Source organism: Aptenodytes patagonicus, chromosome 3, assembly GCF_965638725.1.
Source record: "Aptenodytes patagonicus chromosome 3, bAptPat1.pri.cur, whole genome shotgun sequence".
Taxonomy (NCBI): domain Eukaryota; kingdom Metazoa; phylum Chordata; class Aves; order Sphenisciformes; family Spheniscidae; genus Aptenodytes; species Aptenodytes patagonicus.
Genome location: NC_134951.1, coordinates 16999051 through 17016510, shown reverse-complemented (window position 1 = coordinate 17016510; position 17460 = coordinate 16999051). Strand labels below are relative to the sequence as shown.

The 17460-nt window shown below is 36.9% G+C and overlaps 1 protein-coding gene across 3 annotated transcripts in view; it reads right to left on the bottom strand.

Annotated features, from left to right (window-relative positions):
* ROCK2 (Rho associated coiled-coil containing protein kinase 2) overlaps positions 1-17460 on the bottom strand; it is a 104419-nt gene that overhangs the window by 56466 nt on the left and 30493 nt on the right. For all 3 annotated transcript variants that reach the window (XM_076332773.1, XM_076332774.1, XM_076332775.1), the window contains exon 2: positions 4078-4159. In XM_076332773.1, the coding sequence (XP_076188888.1) occupies positions 4078-4159 (82 nt within the window). The remainder of the gene's footprint in view (positions 1-4077; positions 4160-17460) is intronic.

The window sequence follows — 17460 nt, the reverse complement described above, 5'->3', positions numbered from 1 at the left end:
TAAGGGAAGGAACCAGAACTGTTGCTTTTGCGAGAAGTTAATCTTAAAAGATAAATCTTTTAAGTAAGCAGTGTCTGCTTGGAGAGGAAAATGGCAAAAGCAACTTTCCAGGAAGTTTATTCAGGGGGTTAGCAAAGCTGCTGCACGAGTGACATACCTGTACTAAATGTTCCTTCTACTGCAAATATGGCCATTGCCGTTACACTCTAAAAGTTTGCCAACCTCCAAAACATCAGCAAATCATTTTACCAGTAGAGGTTTCTAATTTTTGAGTGATGCTGGATAATACATAGGAAGTCACTGATCCGTTTAGGGAGTCAAGGCTTCTGGATTGTACCAGGCCTGCTGCCGGCACCACTCCCTGTGCTGCTCTTTGAACTTCCTCAAAATCCATTCTTCATGCCCTTTTATTCCTGATGATAAGATTACAAATTATTAAACTGTTGCTTAAAAGTGTTATTTAATTACTTAGTTTTCTGCTCCCAGAAGTTAAAGCAGCTAACAGGCTATGTACTACCTGCATGGGAGACCACCAAAAAAGGCACAAGCCACTAAGATATTATTCAACACTTGGCAAATCTCAGATGGCAGAGAAAGTGACTTGGAAGAATTTACTCAACCTGTTGTCATAGCCTAGATGACAGAGGAGGAAAAGAAAAGACCAAGAAAGATTTGTTACACCAAGCCCGTGCCGGAAAGCTCAAGCTTCTTTTCTAAAATAAGCAAGCTAGTTTTTGCTCTCAGAGGACTATGAGATTCCTCTCATTGTTTTGGGAATTAAATATTACGTTACGCTTTCCTGTCCCATGAATACTCCGAAAAGCAGCAATTTAATCAGAATCCTAACAGTTGATAAAAGCAATACAGAAGACTGAAAAAGAATGGTTGTACTTTTATATGAGATAATTATGTGCCTCTTATAATAAATACATGCTCTACTTTGGTTCAATGCCTTAGAGAAAGTGGTAAGAAATCAGAATAGTAAGGGAAAGCAGGCATTGAAAAAGTTTCTTGCATATTAAACACGAAGAGGCTGTTTCTGCAAAGTGGTCACAGAAACAGGATATACTGAACTCCTATAGTACGGGCAATTAATAAATTGTAGCTTTGTGAAATGAGTTAAAACATCTGAGTTTCAGCTTGAAACTACGAGTTGAGCTGAATATCAATTAATGTCTCAGCTGAGATGCAAACTATTTTGTTTTTAAATTAAAATAAGCTATTAATAAAACATTAACCTGATTAGCAATGACTTGCAGTAGGTCTGAAGTAAGGCATATTCAAACCCTTGGGAATATGGTAGAAAAAAATTTTTCCTTCTCAAAGTGGTGTTGTGGAAGAATTAAGTGATTAAATTGACCGAAAGTGTGATGAAAATTGCAGTGTTCTCTGCAATTTTTGAAGATTTGGGTAACATGGATTAAAACAATCATAAGCAACGACTCCGCCTCAGCTGCTTCACTTTGCACTATGGAGTGCTAATTCACAAGATGGCCCCACCTCCTCTCCGCAGTTGCCTCAGGAAGCTGTGAGGAGGGATACAGGCTCCAGGCCCCCAGCACAGACAGCTCATCAGTCTGTCAGAACCTTTTGACAATAATTCTCATCTAGGCATTTGCTACAGCTCTTTAGATGCTGAGAAAAAAAATCAGAAGAGACAAGAACTCGCTGTTCCCTAACCTAAGAGAGCAGCAACTTACTGTTCCATAAATTCTTAATACTATTCCCAGTTCTTCTTCCAAGTCTGTGGTAGTGAGAGGCTTCAGCAAGCACATGTACGCTCTTCCTTTCCACTGATACTTGCTACCGTCAGAACAGTTTCCAAAAAGACATGAGATATGAGTTCAGCAACTTTAAATTACATAAAATACCAATGCCAATAAGAACCCAATTGTCCTCCTGTTTTTTCTGGCACCCGAGCAGCTCCCTTTGTGCTGGCACAAATATTGGTGAAGCGAAATGAAAATCAAAAACTGGTCTTTGCTTTTCTTTTGCCTGACTAGTTTTAACAAAAAGAAACAAACAAACCAAACACCCCACTCTTTGCATTAATTCTCCTCAGTTCCCCATCCTGGTTGATAACAAACTGACACAAACACCTGTGTCAGAAAGGACTTTGAAACAAATCGCTGTGGCAGGACTGATTCTTTCAGTTGCAATGCCAAAATATTAGCAGCTTCAAATGTTTACAAAATTCTCATTTCAGATTTTTTTTTTTTTAAAGTTTAAATCACAGAAGATATGCAGCACTATTTTTCCTTCTTTCCCAGGCAGTACAGTAACAGGAGAGAAGTTACATGGGTGATTCTTAAAAGAGATGTACAGCCTCACAGTGTGTGAGCCAAAACAGTCAGCTCTCACATGCTTTTTTTAAAGTTCAACAGGTAAGGATGACATGCATCCCTGAAAACTCTTAATTAACTACTGTGAATTTTTTGGTAACACATCTCAGAATTTTCTTTAACTAGTATCTGGCTATTTCAACTGTAAACTGTCAGCTTATTTCAAAAAAAAGGGCAGTAATAAAATTGTGAACCAAAGTATATTTTGGGGTTTCTGCCATTGCTGGTAGCCCGCAGGCCACATCAGCTGCTTAATAATATTTACTACAACAATGAGATAGAAGCTAGAGTAGGAGAAGGAGCAACAGCCTTCAGAAAAGGGAAGACAGACAGCAAGAATGTTGAGGGCCTGCAGAAAAAAAAACCAAAAAACCTGTTCCCAAGGTTAAATTGTTTTCCCATAGTTGCTATTTTTAATAGCCATATACCAGAAAATACTGGTCTTCTGATTAGAAAAAGGTTTCTAATTTTGTCCTACTGCAAAAATAGTATTGTAATGTAAAGGCGAATCTGAACAGCTCATAAAAGTTACTGATACTGTCATTTACGTCATTCTCATATTTGCTGTGGATAGGGCTTCTCCCTCACATCACACTTAAAATGCACAGTTGCAGGTAACAATTACTTAAAATGCTGTTCCTGATCCTTTCTCTCATAAGTATCTGCTTAAATTCCTTTGAACTCAAACTGAGAAGAATCCCAAGGTATGCCTCTCCTTCCTAATCTGCTTATTTGTTCTGTTTTCAGTGACTTCTCCAAATGAGACTTTATTGGCAACTGTAAAGCTCTATGTCCAGCTATGGGGCTCTGCCAAACCTCACGGAGAAGCACTGAATTCCAAACATAAGAACTCACTACAAATGACTACACAAGCCACCATTTAACTGAGGATCATGACTGGATATTCAAAGGAGTCCCTGAGCAACGGAGGGAAGACACACAAAGCTCTTACCAGTTAAGAACCAAAAGAGGAGTGGCTGATAAGACTGCATCCACAGTAACCTCGACATATGCAATAGAAAAGTTTTGGGTTTTTTAAAAATATATCTAAGCTCACTACAATGCATAGTTGTTCCAAGAAGGCTTACTCACTGCAACTTACATTTTAAAGCAAATAATCCACTATTTTTACAAGGAAAAAAAAAAAACCTGTTTATATACATGGATAGAAAACACTTCAAAAAGACAAAATACAGCTACTCTGATGTAACAGTCTTACATTTTCATACGCTCAGTAAACTCCAAGATCCTGTCTACAATTAATTTGGGGAGAATCACAAACATTTACACAAAGGTTCAAAAATGCTCCAACAGATTTTAAGGTACAATAATTTTAGTTTTAATCAACAGAACAGGCTTCTCTGTTAGATTAATTAAGACTGTATATATAATGTTGACATTTTGAGTACTTAATTCCTAAAGAATAATAACTGGGATATGCTTTGCAAATTATGTCGTAGCACATACTTAAGATAAAAAATAATATAAAAGGATTTTTCCAACTGTAGTTGGAAAAATTACAATCTACTGCTGGTATTTTCCAACATATTTTCAGCAATACAATGACTCCCCAAAATGAAACCTCTCTGTAATAAGCAGTCCTCCAAAGACTTCTATAGAAGCTCAGAGTTATAGAAATCAGTAAAATGAAAATCAGCAATGCGTTTCTGACCACTCAGCTTCCTATGACTGAGATCACAGCAATGTCATTGTTTAAGGGCCACTTGCAACTTACATCTATTTAAGAAATTATCAATGTTCTTGTTCTTCCTCAGCGCTGGATAATCCAGATCAAGGACCAAAGAATTCAAGCCATCCTGAAAAGAAATAAAAATAAGTTGAGTTCTAAAATCATAATTAACAACTTTATTAAAACTACTACACTGAGACTGATTATATATTATTCAAACATGCATTACATTCCTAGTAGGCAAATCAAACAAGCTCTCAAGTATGTTTATAAACCAGTCACCACAAAGGAGCTAACACACACTGACTGGCTCCAAGCTCATCTATAAACAGTACAGATACATTACCACTGATTAGTAGCACTGGGACTTAAACTGGAGTAGTAGTTTTAATCTTAACCAGTAAGTAATCTTACTCATTAAAGACTGATTTAATATACTCAATTCAGTCAATCTGTTTTTCTTATTTCCATTACACTTTTCCTGCATATTAAAAAACTTTATGTTTGTATTATCTATATTACTGCTTTGATCACATTCTTTCTACCTTCTCATTCTGGATATTCAAAAAAACAACTGCACATTTTTCTTCTTGGAAGCAGGACATGACCTAAACTTAAGAAGACAATTCACCACATAATTCAAGCTCACAAGACTAGATTACTTTTTCTAAGTGACTCAACAGAAGACAAGCCAGAACTCTACATGCCATTCTGCTACCAATTATCAATGCCTCCACAGAAAACAATTGAGACCCCTTAAAATGGTAAGAGATGAGATCACCAAAATCTAAACTAAAAATAGTATTTTAAACGCCTCTTACAAGACTTAACTCAATTCCACCTTTCAACAACCCAGAAAAACTTAAAAAATTACTCTTCAAAATACACAGCCCTTTCCAGTTATGCAAGGACAAATAAAAATAAAAATTAGTTTCAGATACTAAGAAGAGCCAGAGACTCCATTCATACTCAGTACCTCCAGAGTTCTGCCTGAACTTGTAGTTTTGTTCACTGCTCTAAGAACAAAATCCTGAGATTGTTTCTTCAGGTTTTGAGCCTTGACAGGGCATCACAGAGATTTAAGTCAGAGACCACATCACATTTTTTAATAGGCAGCCAATAGAACTAGACAGCTTTTCAGTCTTCTTAATAACTGAGGCTATAGCTAACAACCTGCCGATTTTATTTTTTTTTCTTAATATATCTGGGCAGGGATCATTTCTGTTGCAAATCTCACTAAAATTATTATACTCATTCTAATAATATATCTACCTGGACAGAGTTAAAGGCAAGGCCCAAGATTATTAAATACATTTTGAATGCCAGACTGTCCTAAATATGCACATACACAAATAAGACTACCTCATCTGTAGAGATGTCACTTTTCACCACAAAAAAAATTAATGATTAAGCAGATTTTCATTTCAAAATCAAGAGATTCGATTGCAATTTTTTTTTTTTTTACCTCCTAACAAATGAAAGTGCCTTGGGAAGTAGCAGCAGTAGTCACTAGACCATATGGAAAACAGGACTTGCTCAAGAAATGCCATTCGCCTTTTTTGAAGTTTTATGCTTCATGCAATGTTTTAGTGCATCTGTGAGGCTCTGATGTTTTATAATAGTTATGTCAAATATAATAAATGTAATCCTCTTGGGAACCTTATAGATGATCCTAGAGAGATGCTAATGATGTTTCCCTATCCATTTAAAACAAATAGTAAGGCAAGCTTGTATTCTGTGGCCTTTAGTAGAGCACACAAGAGGTGGAACAAAGGGCAACTGACCCAGGAGGAGGACAACTGCTGTCTGATTGTTCAGGGGTAGGGGTTAGGAAAGCCAGGGCTGACCCAGAGGTGAATCTGGTGAAGGATGTGAAGGGCATCAAGAAAGGGTTCTACAAGTACATAAGCAGCAAAAGGAAGACTACGGAATATATGGGCCTGTTGTTGAACAGGGCAGGGGAGCTGGTGACAAAGGACATGCAAAAGGCCAAGGAACTCAATGCCTTCTTTGCCTTAGCCTTTACTGGTAAGACCAGCCTTCAGGAATCCCAGGCACCTCAGACCAGAGAAGAAGTCTGGAGCTAGGAAGACTTACACCTGGTGAAGGAGGACCAGGTGCCAGGACCAAGTGCTCCAGGACCAGCAGCACTTAAACTGGGCATACAGAAGTCCATGGGCCCTGATGGGATGCACCCATGAGTGCTGAGGGAGCTGGCTGGTGTCACTGAGAGGCCACTCTTAATCTTTGAAAGGTAATGGCAACTGGGAGAGGTTTCTGAAGACTGGAAAAGAGCAAATATCACTCCTGTCTTCAAGAAGGGCAAGGAGGAAGATTCAGAGAACTGCAGGTGGGCCAGCCTCACCTCAATCCCTGGGAATGTGATAAGAGAAAAGGCTCCTGAAAACCATTTCCAAACACACAAAGGACAAGAAGGTGACTGGGAGTAGTCAGCATGGATTTACAAAGGAACAATCATGCTTGACCAAGCTGATAGCCATCTATGATGAGGTGACTAGATTGGTGAACAAGGAGAGAGCAGTGGATGCTGTTTACCTTGATGTTGGTAATACCTGCAGACAATACAAAACTGGGAGGAGTGGCTGACACACCAGAGGATTGTGCTGCCATTCAAAGGGACCTCTACAGGCTGGAGAACTGGACAGAGAAGAATATCACAAAGTTTGACAAGGGGAAGTGCCAAGTACTGCATCTGGGGAGGAATAACCCTAGGCACCAGGTACAGGTTGGGGCCTGACAAGCTAGAAAGCAGCTTTGCAAAGAGGGACCTGAGGGTCCTGGTGGACAACAAGCTGCTCATGACCCAGCAATGCATCCCCACAGGAAAAAAAGGCCAACAACATCCTGGGCTGCATTAGAGAAAGCATTGCTAGCAGGTAAAGGGAGGTGATCCTTCCTGTCTACTCAGCACTGGTAAGGCCACACCTGGAGTGCAGTGTCCACTCCTGGGCTCCCCACACCAAGAAAGGCAGGGACTTACTGGAGCAAGTCCAGCAAAAGGCCATGAAGATTAAGGCACTGGAGCATCTCTTGTAGGAGGAAAGGCTCAGAGAGCTTGGACTCTTCAGCCTGGAGAAGAGAAGACTCAGGGCAGGGGATCTCATCAATGTGTATAAGTACCTGATGGGAGGGAATGAAGAAAAGGGAGCTAGATTCTGAAAAGAAAGTAGTGCTCACTGACAGGACAAGAGACAATGGGCACAAGGTAAAACGCATGAAATTCCATCTGAACACAAGAAAATACTTTTTTCCTGTGAGGGTGGTCAAGCATTGGAACAGGTTGCCCAGAGAGATTGTGTAGTCTCCATCAGTGGAGATATTCAAAACCTGACTGGACGTGGTCCTGGGCAACCTGCTCTAGCTGACCCTGCATTGAGCAGGGGGGTTGGACTAGACAATCTCAAGAGGTCCTTGCCAACCTCAACCATTCTGTGATGTAACACCTAAAACATTTCCACCGCCGCACAGAGAAAAGGAGGAGTTTTACTCTTGAATCTCTGCAACATGAAATCTGTCATGAAGGTCTTATACATCATGTTTTAGAACTTCCTTACAAAAAGAAACATAAAATAGTGTTAATAAGCAAAAAGGGAAGTCAATGAAGAAGACACAGTATCAATCTTTAGTTACTTTAAGAACAGTATTTATAGGCATTATTTCAGCCTTGACCATAACTGTTCCTGCAAGACCCATTAAGGATAAAGGAGTGATGCACTAGGACATAGTACTCATCTTTCAGAGGGACAAAAGACTTAGCACCTATTCTTAAATTTGATGACATTTTTACAAAAGATACAATAAAACTAAACCAAAGTAACAAAGTTTTTAAATACTTATGGATTAGTCACTGCATGAATTGCACAGGAACTGCTCAATAACCTGGACAAATCCAATGGAAAGTACTCTGATGAGGTGACTTCCTGCAAAATAACGTAATAGAATTTGTAATACCAAACTCTTTATTTAGCAAACACTGCCTTCCAAAAAAGGATATCTCATTCTGTAGCACAGTGTGTCAGCAGAAATATGGATCTTCACCTTGCAACATGTAGAAAAGGACCATACTTGAATGTCCTGATGGAGAACAGCTGGGCCATCTTTTATGATTTTACCTAACACGATAAAGGCTCAATTCCAATTACCTGGTATTCTACACGCAACACCTAACTCCAACATCAAATACGACTTGAAGCTACATTTTCATTAACATATTTGCAATATAACTGCATTAATATATGACTGTAGTTTACAGTATCAATTTACAATATCAAAGTAAGAGTCTTTCTTACTCTTTAGAATCCCTTAATGTAATTAGAGTTTCACAATTGGTCATATTTTTTCTGATGAATTACAGCTCTCATTTCTACTGCACAGACTCAAAAATAAAAACTAGTTCTCTAGAGCTCTGAGCACCTTCTTACTCTATTTCTCTCTTCACAGTCTAATACCTTATTTATCACTCCTTTTACACTCTTTCATTGTTATTGAAACAATATTTTAATGATCACTAACAACTGGGTAGACATTTTTAAAGGAGATGTAAAAGCACTCTGTGTTAGCACAAATCAATGAGGCATATTTTTGTTCTTCATATTTTTTGGGGGGGAAAGGTGAGGTCACCTGGTATTTTAATGCTTTTCATGCAAAGATATTTTAGAGGCTGACCAAGTAAAACATTTATAATGTGCTCTACTTATATCTTATGCACAAAGTCACGGAAAAGAATAAAGTTATCATCCGCAACAGTCATTTTAGTAAAGTTGGATTACAAGGTCCAAAACAACCGTAACTTTCCATTTAAACTGAGCTGTATATTATCATTTCAGGTGTCACTGGTTCTTCTCCTGTGTCATTCTGATTCCACAGCCTTTTTGTGGGCTATAAAAACTGAGAACCATATTTGCAGCTAATTTTTTTATTAGCTCCTTCTGTCTCCTTTTCATGGACTTCTGGTAACGATTTTCACAAGTAGCTATTAATGAACAGAAATTTGAGAACAGCACAACTACCTATTCTATTTGGAAATGTCCTAACTCTTGAGGACAGTCAGCTACAGTTGGCGTCAAAGAGAGGTGATTAGTATCAGCATCACGAGGAATACAAAGAATGTCAATTTTTTTTATCCTTGTGAACAAACTTTATTATCATACTCTTTTAAAGACAAGATTTTAAGCTCTTGAACATAATTTTAAGGTAAGGGATTTCAAGTTCATATCAACATGTAGTTTATGAAAGACTTGTCTTGCACGTTAGCATTCTGTCTAAAAGGTGTTTCCTTAAAGCTTGACATTTTCATTAAAAGGCCTAGTGTACATTAGTTAACACAAAAATTGCACTACAATTAAGAAGCTGGGTCAAAAGATTACACAGTAAAACAGATCGTTCAAACTGAAGAGGAGTGATCCAGGAAATGACATCTCCTCTGTCTAGGCCTCACAGATAAGTCACTTCAACCAGGAAATATGTTATTAAAGTGATTTCACTGTTCGCTTCCTCTTTCTGCTATTACAAAAGGCTCAGAAGCTAACAGGCCAAAAATAGCAGCTTCCAAACAAACGCACTGTTGGCAAAGACAGCTCTGCCCCCATTAAAAGCCTTTTGCTCACAGCAAACATGCTAAAACATTCTCCATAGGTTGTTTTCCAAGAGAAAAGCCCAAACTAGATATTTTTGCAATACCCTCCTACACCAGGAGAAGAGTTCCTGGCCACTCTGGCAGCAGTGACCACCTCAGGTAACAACATGGAGTGTGGCTTTCGCAGCAAGCAGCTTGCACTGTTACAGACCTGAAGGAACCGAATTAAAAACAGGCAAGAAAGGTTCAGGAGATATGGGAACGAAATGTTTATGTTCTTCTCTCTGACAAAAGGGGAAGTAATAGGGAAAAATAATGGTAGCTTCTAAATAAGCAGCTCAACGTTAATTCCAGGCAATCCCACTGAGGCCCTCAGTGGGATTAAACCATGCTGTGCTGATACAAATTTCTGAAATTAAAATATCTCTTTCAACCTGTCTAACATTGATATGTACATGTAAATTCCACGGGATGTCACAACAGCTTTGGCTATTTTGATTTATTCCTCACTTTCATGATGAGAAAAATGTAAAACTCAAGACCAAAAAGTAAGACTATTGAACAGAAGCTTCCTTGGTACCCACAGGAAACAATTCATAATCCTGCAATAACTGGAAAATGTAAGAAGCCTGATCTAGTGAATCATGTCCCTGCCCATGGCAGAGGTGTTGGACTAGATGATCTTTCAAGGTCCCTTCTGACCCAAACCATTCTTTGATTCTATGAAAAGTCCACTAAACCATTACATATAAGAAAACCAAAACACTATTCCTTTCCCCTTCCAAATGCTCAAATAAAATATAATAAACTATGCTGCAGTGGAGAGTAAGGACAGAAAAGTCTGTAACTTCAGATTACATTTTTCTAACTTGACCTACATGCTTTTTAAAGCAGAACTTCCTGAATCTACGCACACAGGAACTGACCATCTAATGACTTCACCAGGATTAAACCCCCAGTAGATTCTTCCATATGCCAAATGGACCCTTAAATAATCCTGGTCTTTCCTGAGCGATTACTTCTTTCCATATCATAGAAGCTACCTCTGGATATAAGGCTAACAGCTCAGTAAGAGCATACAATACGAAAAATAACTGAGAGGTCATATGCAAGGCAAATACACCATTTTCCCAAGCTTATCCTAATGATCGCTGAGTAGGATATGTTGCAACTCATTTTTCTCTTACTTAAGCATAATTAGTATGTGAAGGAATAATTCAGGGCATGATAATGCAAGCCAACATTTATCGTTGGGAGGTCTTGCTATTCTAGAAGTTCTTTAATAGTTCTACATTAATTAACGGATTTGAGTTTTAACAATATTGAGTATGTACAGTTTAGAAACCTAAAAGAAGCTGCTGTCCGCAAATAAGTATGTAAATACTTAACAACAGGTTTTACTTGCAGTCTGATTTCTGTATATGGAGGTAAACAAATATTGAAATTATTTAAATGACTGAAATGATTTTAATGTTGTCTACTATTGAATAAATGCAAATTTTTCTTCATCATACAAGCAATGCTCCTCAAGGACTGTCATCTCGTGCTACATCCTACACGCGTATTTTAATGGTATTATACAATTTACCTTGCTATTTGAAAGGCACAGTGTCAAACTGTTCCATTGTAACAACAGGATGATAACAGACCAAAAATAGCTTCATCCTTAAATACTAAAAAAACCCAAAAACCAAAAACAAACAAACAAAATACCACCACCACCACAAAAAAAAAAAAAAATATCACAAAATTGTGTTCAAGATGCAACAAGAAGAACTTTAAGGAACAACACTATGGAACAGCAAAAGCATGTAAATAAAGATCAGAAAGGCAAAGGTGTATAATGAGTTGTAGTTTACAAGATACAAGAAGAAAGAATGGAAGATACTTTATATAAGAATGATTAAAATAAAAGTCCATTAAGAGTTAAGAAAGGCAAAAAAATGCAAAGAAGGCTTAAGTTTTCCATGCTTTCTTCAATTTTTTTTTTTTTTTGTTAAATGTTGCGTATCTGGACATATTTACAAAGGATAAGAACGAAAAAAAATCCTAAAGAAAATCACTGTACATGAAGAAATGTGCTGAGGACAGCAAGATCAACTGAAATTCACCCTAAAATATTTAAAGAGACTGTCTTAACCGATTTTCTTTGAGAACTCGGGAGAACAGGAGAGGTCATCAGGACTGAAAAGGGCAAATCAAAGCACTACCGTTAGAAGGGGGAGGGCTTTCCAAACTACAGATCAGAATACTTGGGGAGAGGGAATTAGAACAAGATGTTAATCAATTTGTAAACACCTAGAAGATTAACATGTAAGATCCAGGGTTTAAGTTTTTTTGTATTTTTCTCAAAAATAAAATAGTGTCATGTAACTGATTTCTGGCAGAATATATGCTGTAATCAATAAAGCAAAGCATCTTATCATAGGAATAAAACACAAGACTCATCATTCTCATTAGCAAAGTAAAAAAATACTGTATAGGAAATAACAGAGAAAATGTCCAAAAGGTAATTATCAGGAGTTTGGTAAGTATCAGGACTTGGAAAAGTGTGTCAAAAAGAAATTCCCCTGGGTTCTACAGAATATTTTCATTACCACAATAAAGCAAGAGCATTAGAAACTTACCTATTAAGAACAAATAAAAATCAGCAAACGATACTAAGCTTAGAGTTCTGAGCACATGCTTTTTATTGCATTTAAAATTATCTCAAAATGAAGGAAAAAACCTGAAAAAATCCAATCAGGTGCAATTCAAAGAATAAGCACAAAAAGAGGGGAAAAAAATCCCCACCAACATATGCTTTTGAAAGAAATTAAATGCACAGAACATGAAAATGGGAATAATGAGTAAATGGGAAGATAACAGAAAAAGATGCAGTGTATAGCAGACTTGAAGTCCCATCTAGGATGCATAAACAGGAGGTTCATTGTGTAAGACCTCACAGAGAACTAATGTTCTTTTGTAAATAAAGATCAGAAATCATTTGCTGATATTGTTATAACCTAAGCCAGAATATTGTGTCCAGCTTTGTGAATCCCTATACAGAGGATTGCAAAAGACAAGCTGGAAAAGAACTGAAGGGAGGTTAACAAGAGCAGGGAAGCGATAAGCAATTTGTGCTAGGACAGACTGTCAAGAACAGGCTTTAGTCTTAAAAAACGTTAGCGTAAGAGGAGACAGGACAACTTCTTTCAGAACATAAAAAGCTGTTACGAGTGATGATGATGATGGACATTTCCTTACATACCCAGAAACAGCATAAAAAATTAGCTGAATTAGGAGTGAAGATTTAGGTTATAGATTAGGAAAAAAAATTCTAAATAGCAGTAGTGAAGAACTGACGTAATATACTACCCAATGGAGCTGAGAAATCACCTTCACAAGAGATTCACAAGTTAGAGAAATGTTTATCACAGTAGATCCAGCTGTGGATCCTACCTCTGTGAAGAGGACTTTACTAGCGATCTCTAAAATTCCTTCCAAGCCTACCTGGAAACTCTTCATAAATTACTTGAAGAAACACACAAAAGGAGTAAATTAAACCGAAGAGAGAAGACTGAGGAAGAGGAGTAAACCAGCAGCTGTGAATATACAGCTTAATCTCTACAATATTATTCACTTTAATAAAACCATGTATTAACACTTAACCATTACAAAAATGCACATTTTCTCCTCCAAATCAGTTGTTGCTATTTTCTTAATAGCCTTAATAAAATAAAACTGATCTTGCATGTCTTGCTGGTTATCACTGTAGCCACAGAAAATTCAGTAGTTCAGCATAATCTGCTTTCATCTGAAGTCACTGTACATTTCCAGGTTCTTTAGCTACCTTTGATTTTAGAATTAGTATTGCTTTCAAAAAAATCAATGTGCACCAAAGCCCAGTACTGCAAACCTGTTAAAATAACACTAGAGATAATTTCCTATTAATTGGAATTCTTCAAGGCCTTTAATAGCAAGCTTAGCTCCCTAGCAAGACAGCAAAAGCAGTCTGGTAATTTTGACTGTTACTCTACCGCACCAAGCCATTTATGCATCAGTTCAGATGAAGATTTCCCAAGAAATCAAGCAGAATAGTACAAGTACTAGAACTGCAAAAAGACTATCTACAAATGCACAGAAAACAAACCCATGCCTGGAACTGTTTCTCTGACACCCTGAAAAAGTGGAACTACCTGCTCTTTCATAAAATCCAAATGCAAGACACAGATGCTTATTCACTTCTCTTTTCCTAATCAGGGCTTTCAAAGGCTACAGCTGCAGGAATCAGAGGTAACACGAGGAACACAGGTAAAAGGTCAGGGAGCTCATCTGCGGTTGAGGTAGGAGACAGATGTACAGTCCATTCTTAAAATCATGTTTTGACCACAAGCCCATCCTTGTTTCATATTAAATAAGTCCTGCTTCTCCATCATGAAAATCATTCCATTTATCTTTTTGTACCTTCAAATAGTTCAGTCTGTGAAGTTATTAGTTTCAGCAACTAGCCATTGCACACTACGCCATCAGTCATTTATCCCTTGATTCTACTGTGAGCTTTTTTTTGAATAAATATATTTCTTAAATATTCCTTCACATAATTCAAATAGTTGCATTATGTTATATATTTTTACTAATCTGTTTAGCAGTCATGGATAAATAAGATGCAAGAACACACTCTAATAACTAAAAAAGGATACTTATTAGAGTAAATAATAAAACTAACAATCTGTTTTACAGTAACTGGAATTGCAAACAAGGCTTGAAAGAAGAATCAAGATATCATCTAGCAACCTCCTCCCCTAAAAGCATGATTGACTAGAAGTAATAAAAGGATTTGTTTTTTCCTAATCACTGATTCAGAACAAATGATTACAAAATTTCCCTGTACTAAAAAAAAAAATCAGCAACTGTCTAAAATCACTCTTTAGAACATTTCTAACCCAATAAATAATAGCCTGCCTATCATGTTTATCTCCTGCCTAACTTCAAATTTGATATCAGCACCATATTCTAATCAGCTGCACCACGTATTTCTTAACATAAGTGCCATACTCCACTATAATTCCATGAGCCCAGATTTCCCGTTAAAGTGATGAATAAAACTGAAGCAATCAAAATCACATCTAACTTTGGAGTACAGAATTTGGATGCAGTATGGAGAAACGCAGAATGCTTATTGCCACAGATGGATTTTTTTTTTATTTTTAAAGGTCAAGACATCAAGACCAATCCATCAAGTATCAGGATGCGCTGATCCATATGCTAGCAGAAAAAGGTACTGTTTCTACTCCAGGGGAGAAGCAATTAAAGTCAAATAGAAATAATCAAAACGGAGAGAGTCCTGCCATTTAGCTGCTGTTCACATATTAACACACGGACTTGTTTTGTGGACAACTTCTGGGAAAGTCAATAGTTCTAAAAATGATTGCTGGAAGAAAGGGAGCTTGCAGGTAGGAGACAGCAGGAGAGATTAAACAGACATGCAAAAAAAAACGAAAGGGGTAAAAATTAATTTTAAATAATGATGAGTCAAAAGACCTTGTTCAACCTTAAACTACTCTTGGTCTATTGTCTAATAATAGGGACAAAACAATTATTTTAAGATTATCTTTGCATGAGTAGCTACCTAATGACACTGGAGGAAAACTAATGGAATTTAAACAAATGAATATGTATACTCATTTATACCAATCACCAATATCTAAAGTAAATGGGGCAAAAGAGTATCAACATGAGGAAAACAAGTTTTTATTTTTGCAATAATATATATGCATTATTGATTGGTAAGGAGATTCTTTTTTAATTAAAAAAAAAAGCTAAGCAGCCCTAAAAAAATGGCTTCCTCACAGAAATGGATTTGACAACAACGGAAATTATTTACAATCATTTTAATTTATTTAATTAGTATACAGTATTTTCTTGAAATATGAGTGCCTTATTTTTAAGTCTAACCGACATTCTTGACAGTAGTTATATCTGTTCAAAATCTTAGTTAATACAGATCTTCTCTATTATTGACAAAAAAGGGCATACCACTTGAAAAAACATTTTTATGGAATCCATTTGAAGAAATGCTTTTTAGTTTTTTTTAGTAGAACAATGTGTTCTCATAGCATAATTCCCATTTCATACATAACATTATATTCATTTGGAGTTTCAGATAAACACATTGCAATACCCTGTTCCACAGTCCAACATGCATCCTAGAAGCAAACTTCACTGATGACCCTAGACTGCAGTCAAATTCACTATTAATTTTGTCTCCCAAACAGGCAATGCATTTCCCATACAAGAAGCCTACATGTAAATATGTTAAAATATGTAAATATTTAAAAATGTTTAAATATGTAAAATAACAGAAATACCATCTCAATTCCAATTCCTGCGTCAGGACTACTAACGCAACATTCTAGGTTTTAAAGCAGAACAGGAACTTTCCTAGATGATTTCTGCTGAAACTCAATACATATGCTTCTAGGGACTGACTAGAGTAATAATTCCATCATACGTAAAATCCGTGATGATGAGGTATTATCAAAGAATTGAAGTTTTCTCACCAACTTCAATAATAAAAAGGTATTTAAGAGGTCACTAGCCTCAGCCTCTGGGACTGGAAAGGAATACGCTGGATTTCCTGACAAGCCCAACTAGAAGTGTTTGATCTCCCATGTTTTTCTCTGGAACAAAAAGATTGATTGTCTTTGTCGTCTGAAATAATTTGGAGAAACTTCCTATTCCCAAAATACCTGCCAGAAAAGAAAGAAAAAAAAAAAAAAAAAGGTGGGGGAAACACAACCCTGCCTATCAGGCCCACATAACTGGCTGTCCTGTATAAAAGAGACATTAAGCAGCTGCTCTGAGCAAGGGTTGAACCTAGATGACCTCCTGAAGTCTTCAAAGCTGAATTATTCTGTGATGCTACAACTACCTTTGACCTGAGCATATGCAGGTCGGCACCATTAGAATCAGTTTTTATATCAACGAGTCCAAAAACTTCTGGTCTAGTGGAAGGTAAAGATAGTCCTTAAATAAGGAATTTCTTTATTGTAAAAAGTATGAAGTAAAGCACTAGCAAAGAAGTGTGGCTGACAGGAACTTCCTCTCTGCAGAATTTGAGACTTACTTCAGAAAGCCCGAGGAGGAAGTGCGTGCCTATTGCAATCTCCTGCTGTAATTACTTATTTTTCAACTCCCTAAGCAACAAATTTGTTCTGTGCACAAGTTTATATTAATTAGCTATTTCACCTACAAGATCAGTCAGGACTTTCACATTGCAAACAACTCCTCCCCAAAGTTGTGGGCAGGCTTTATTAAGATCTTTGGCCTTCTTTCTTTGAAGAGAAGGTGATGCAAAGGGCTATAGAAGAGAGCAGAAAATTTCTTCTGAAGGATTTTTCAACTGCTTCATCAATAAACTAATTTAGTTGCAGAACTGTTACTTTTTTAGTCACTAAAATCCACTTAAGGTTTAAAAGACATCAAGGTAAGTGCAGAACCTTGTTTTAGAAGTTGCTAGCAGAAGAATTCATTACAAAATTTAAAATTTCTACCACAGTTGACCACAAACTGGGGAAAATAACAGCTCTTGACTTCTAATCTGTTTATCTAGCCATAACTTCCAGTCAGTGGGTGTTGTTATACGCTGTGCTTTACGAATCAATTTGCAGAAGCTTTTAATGCTAATTGCAAGTTATATCAGAAGGAACTGTATTTAAAAATAAGCTAAATATTATATAATACTAGACACCCAAGAAAACACTCCAAACTATTGCAGCTCGAACAGACAAACCATAATAAATACTTTTTGTGTTAATACACAGCACCTCAGTTTTGCTTCAGTGGGGAAA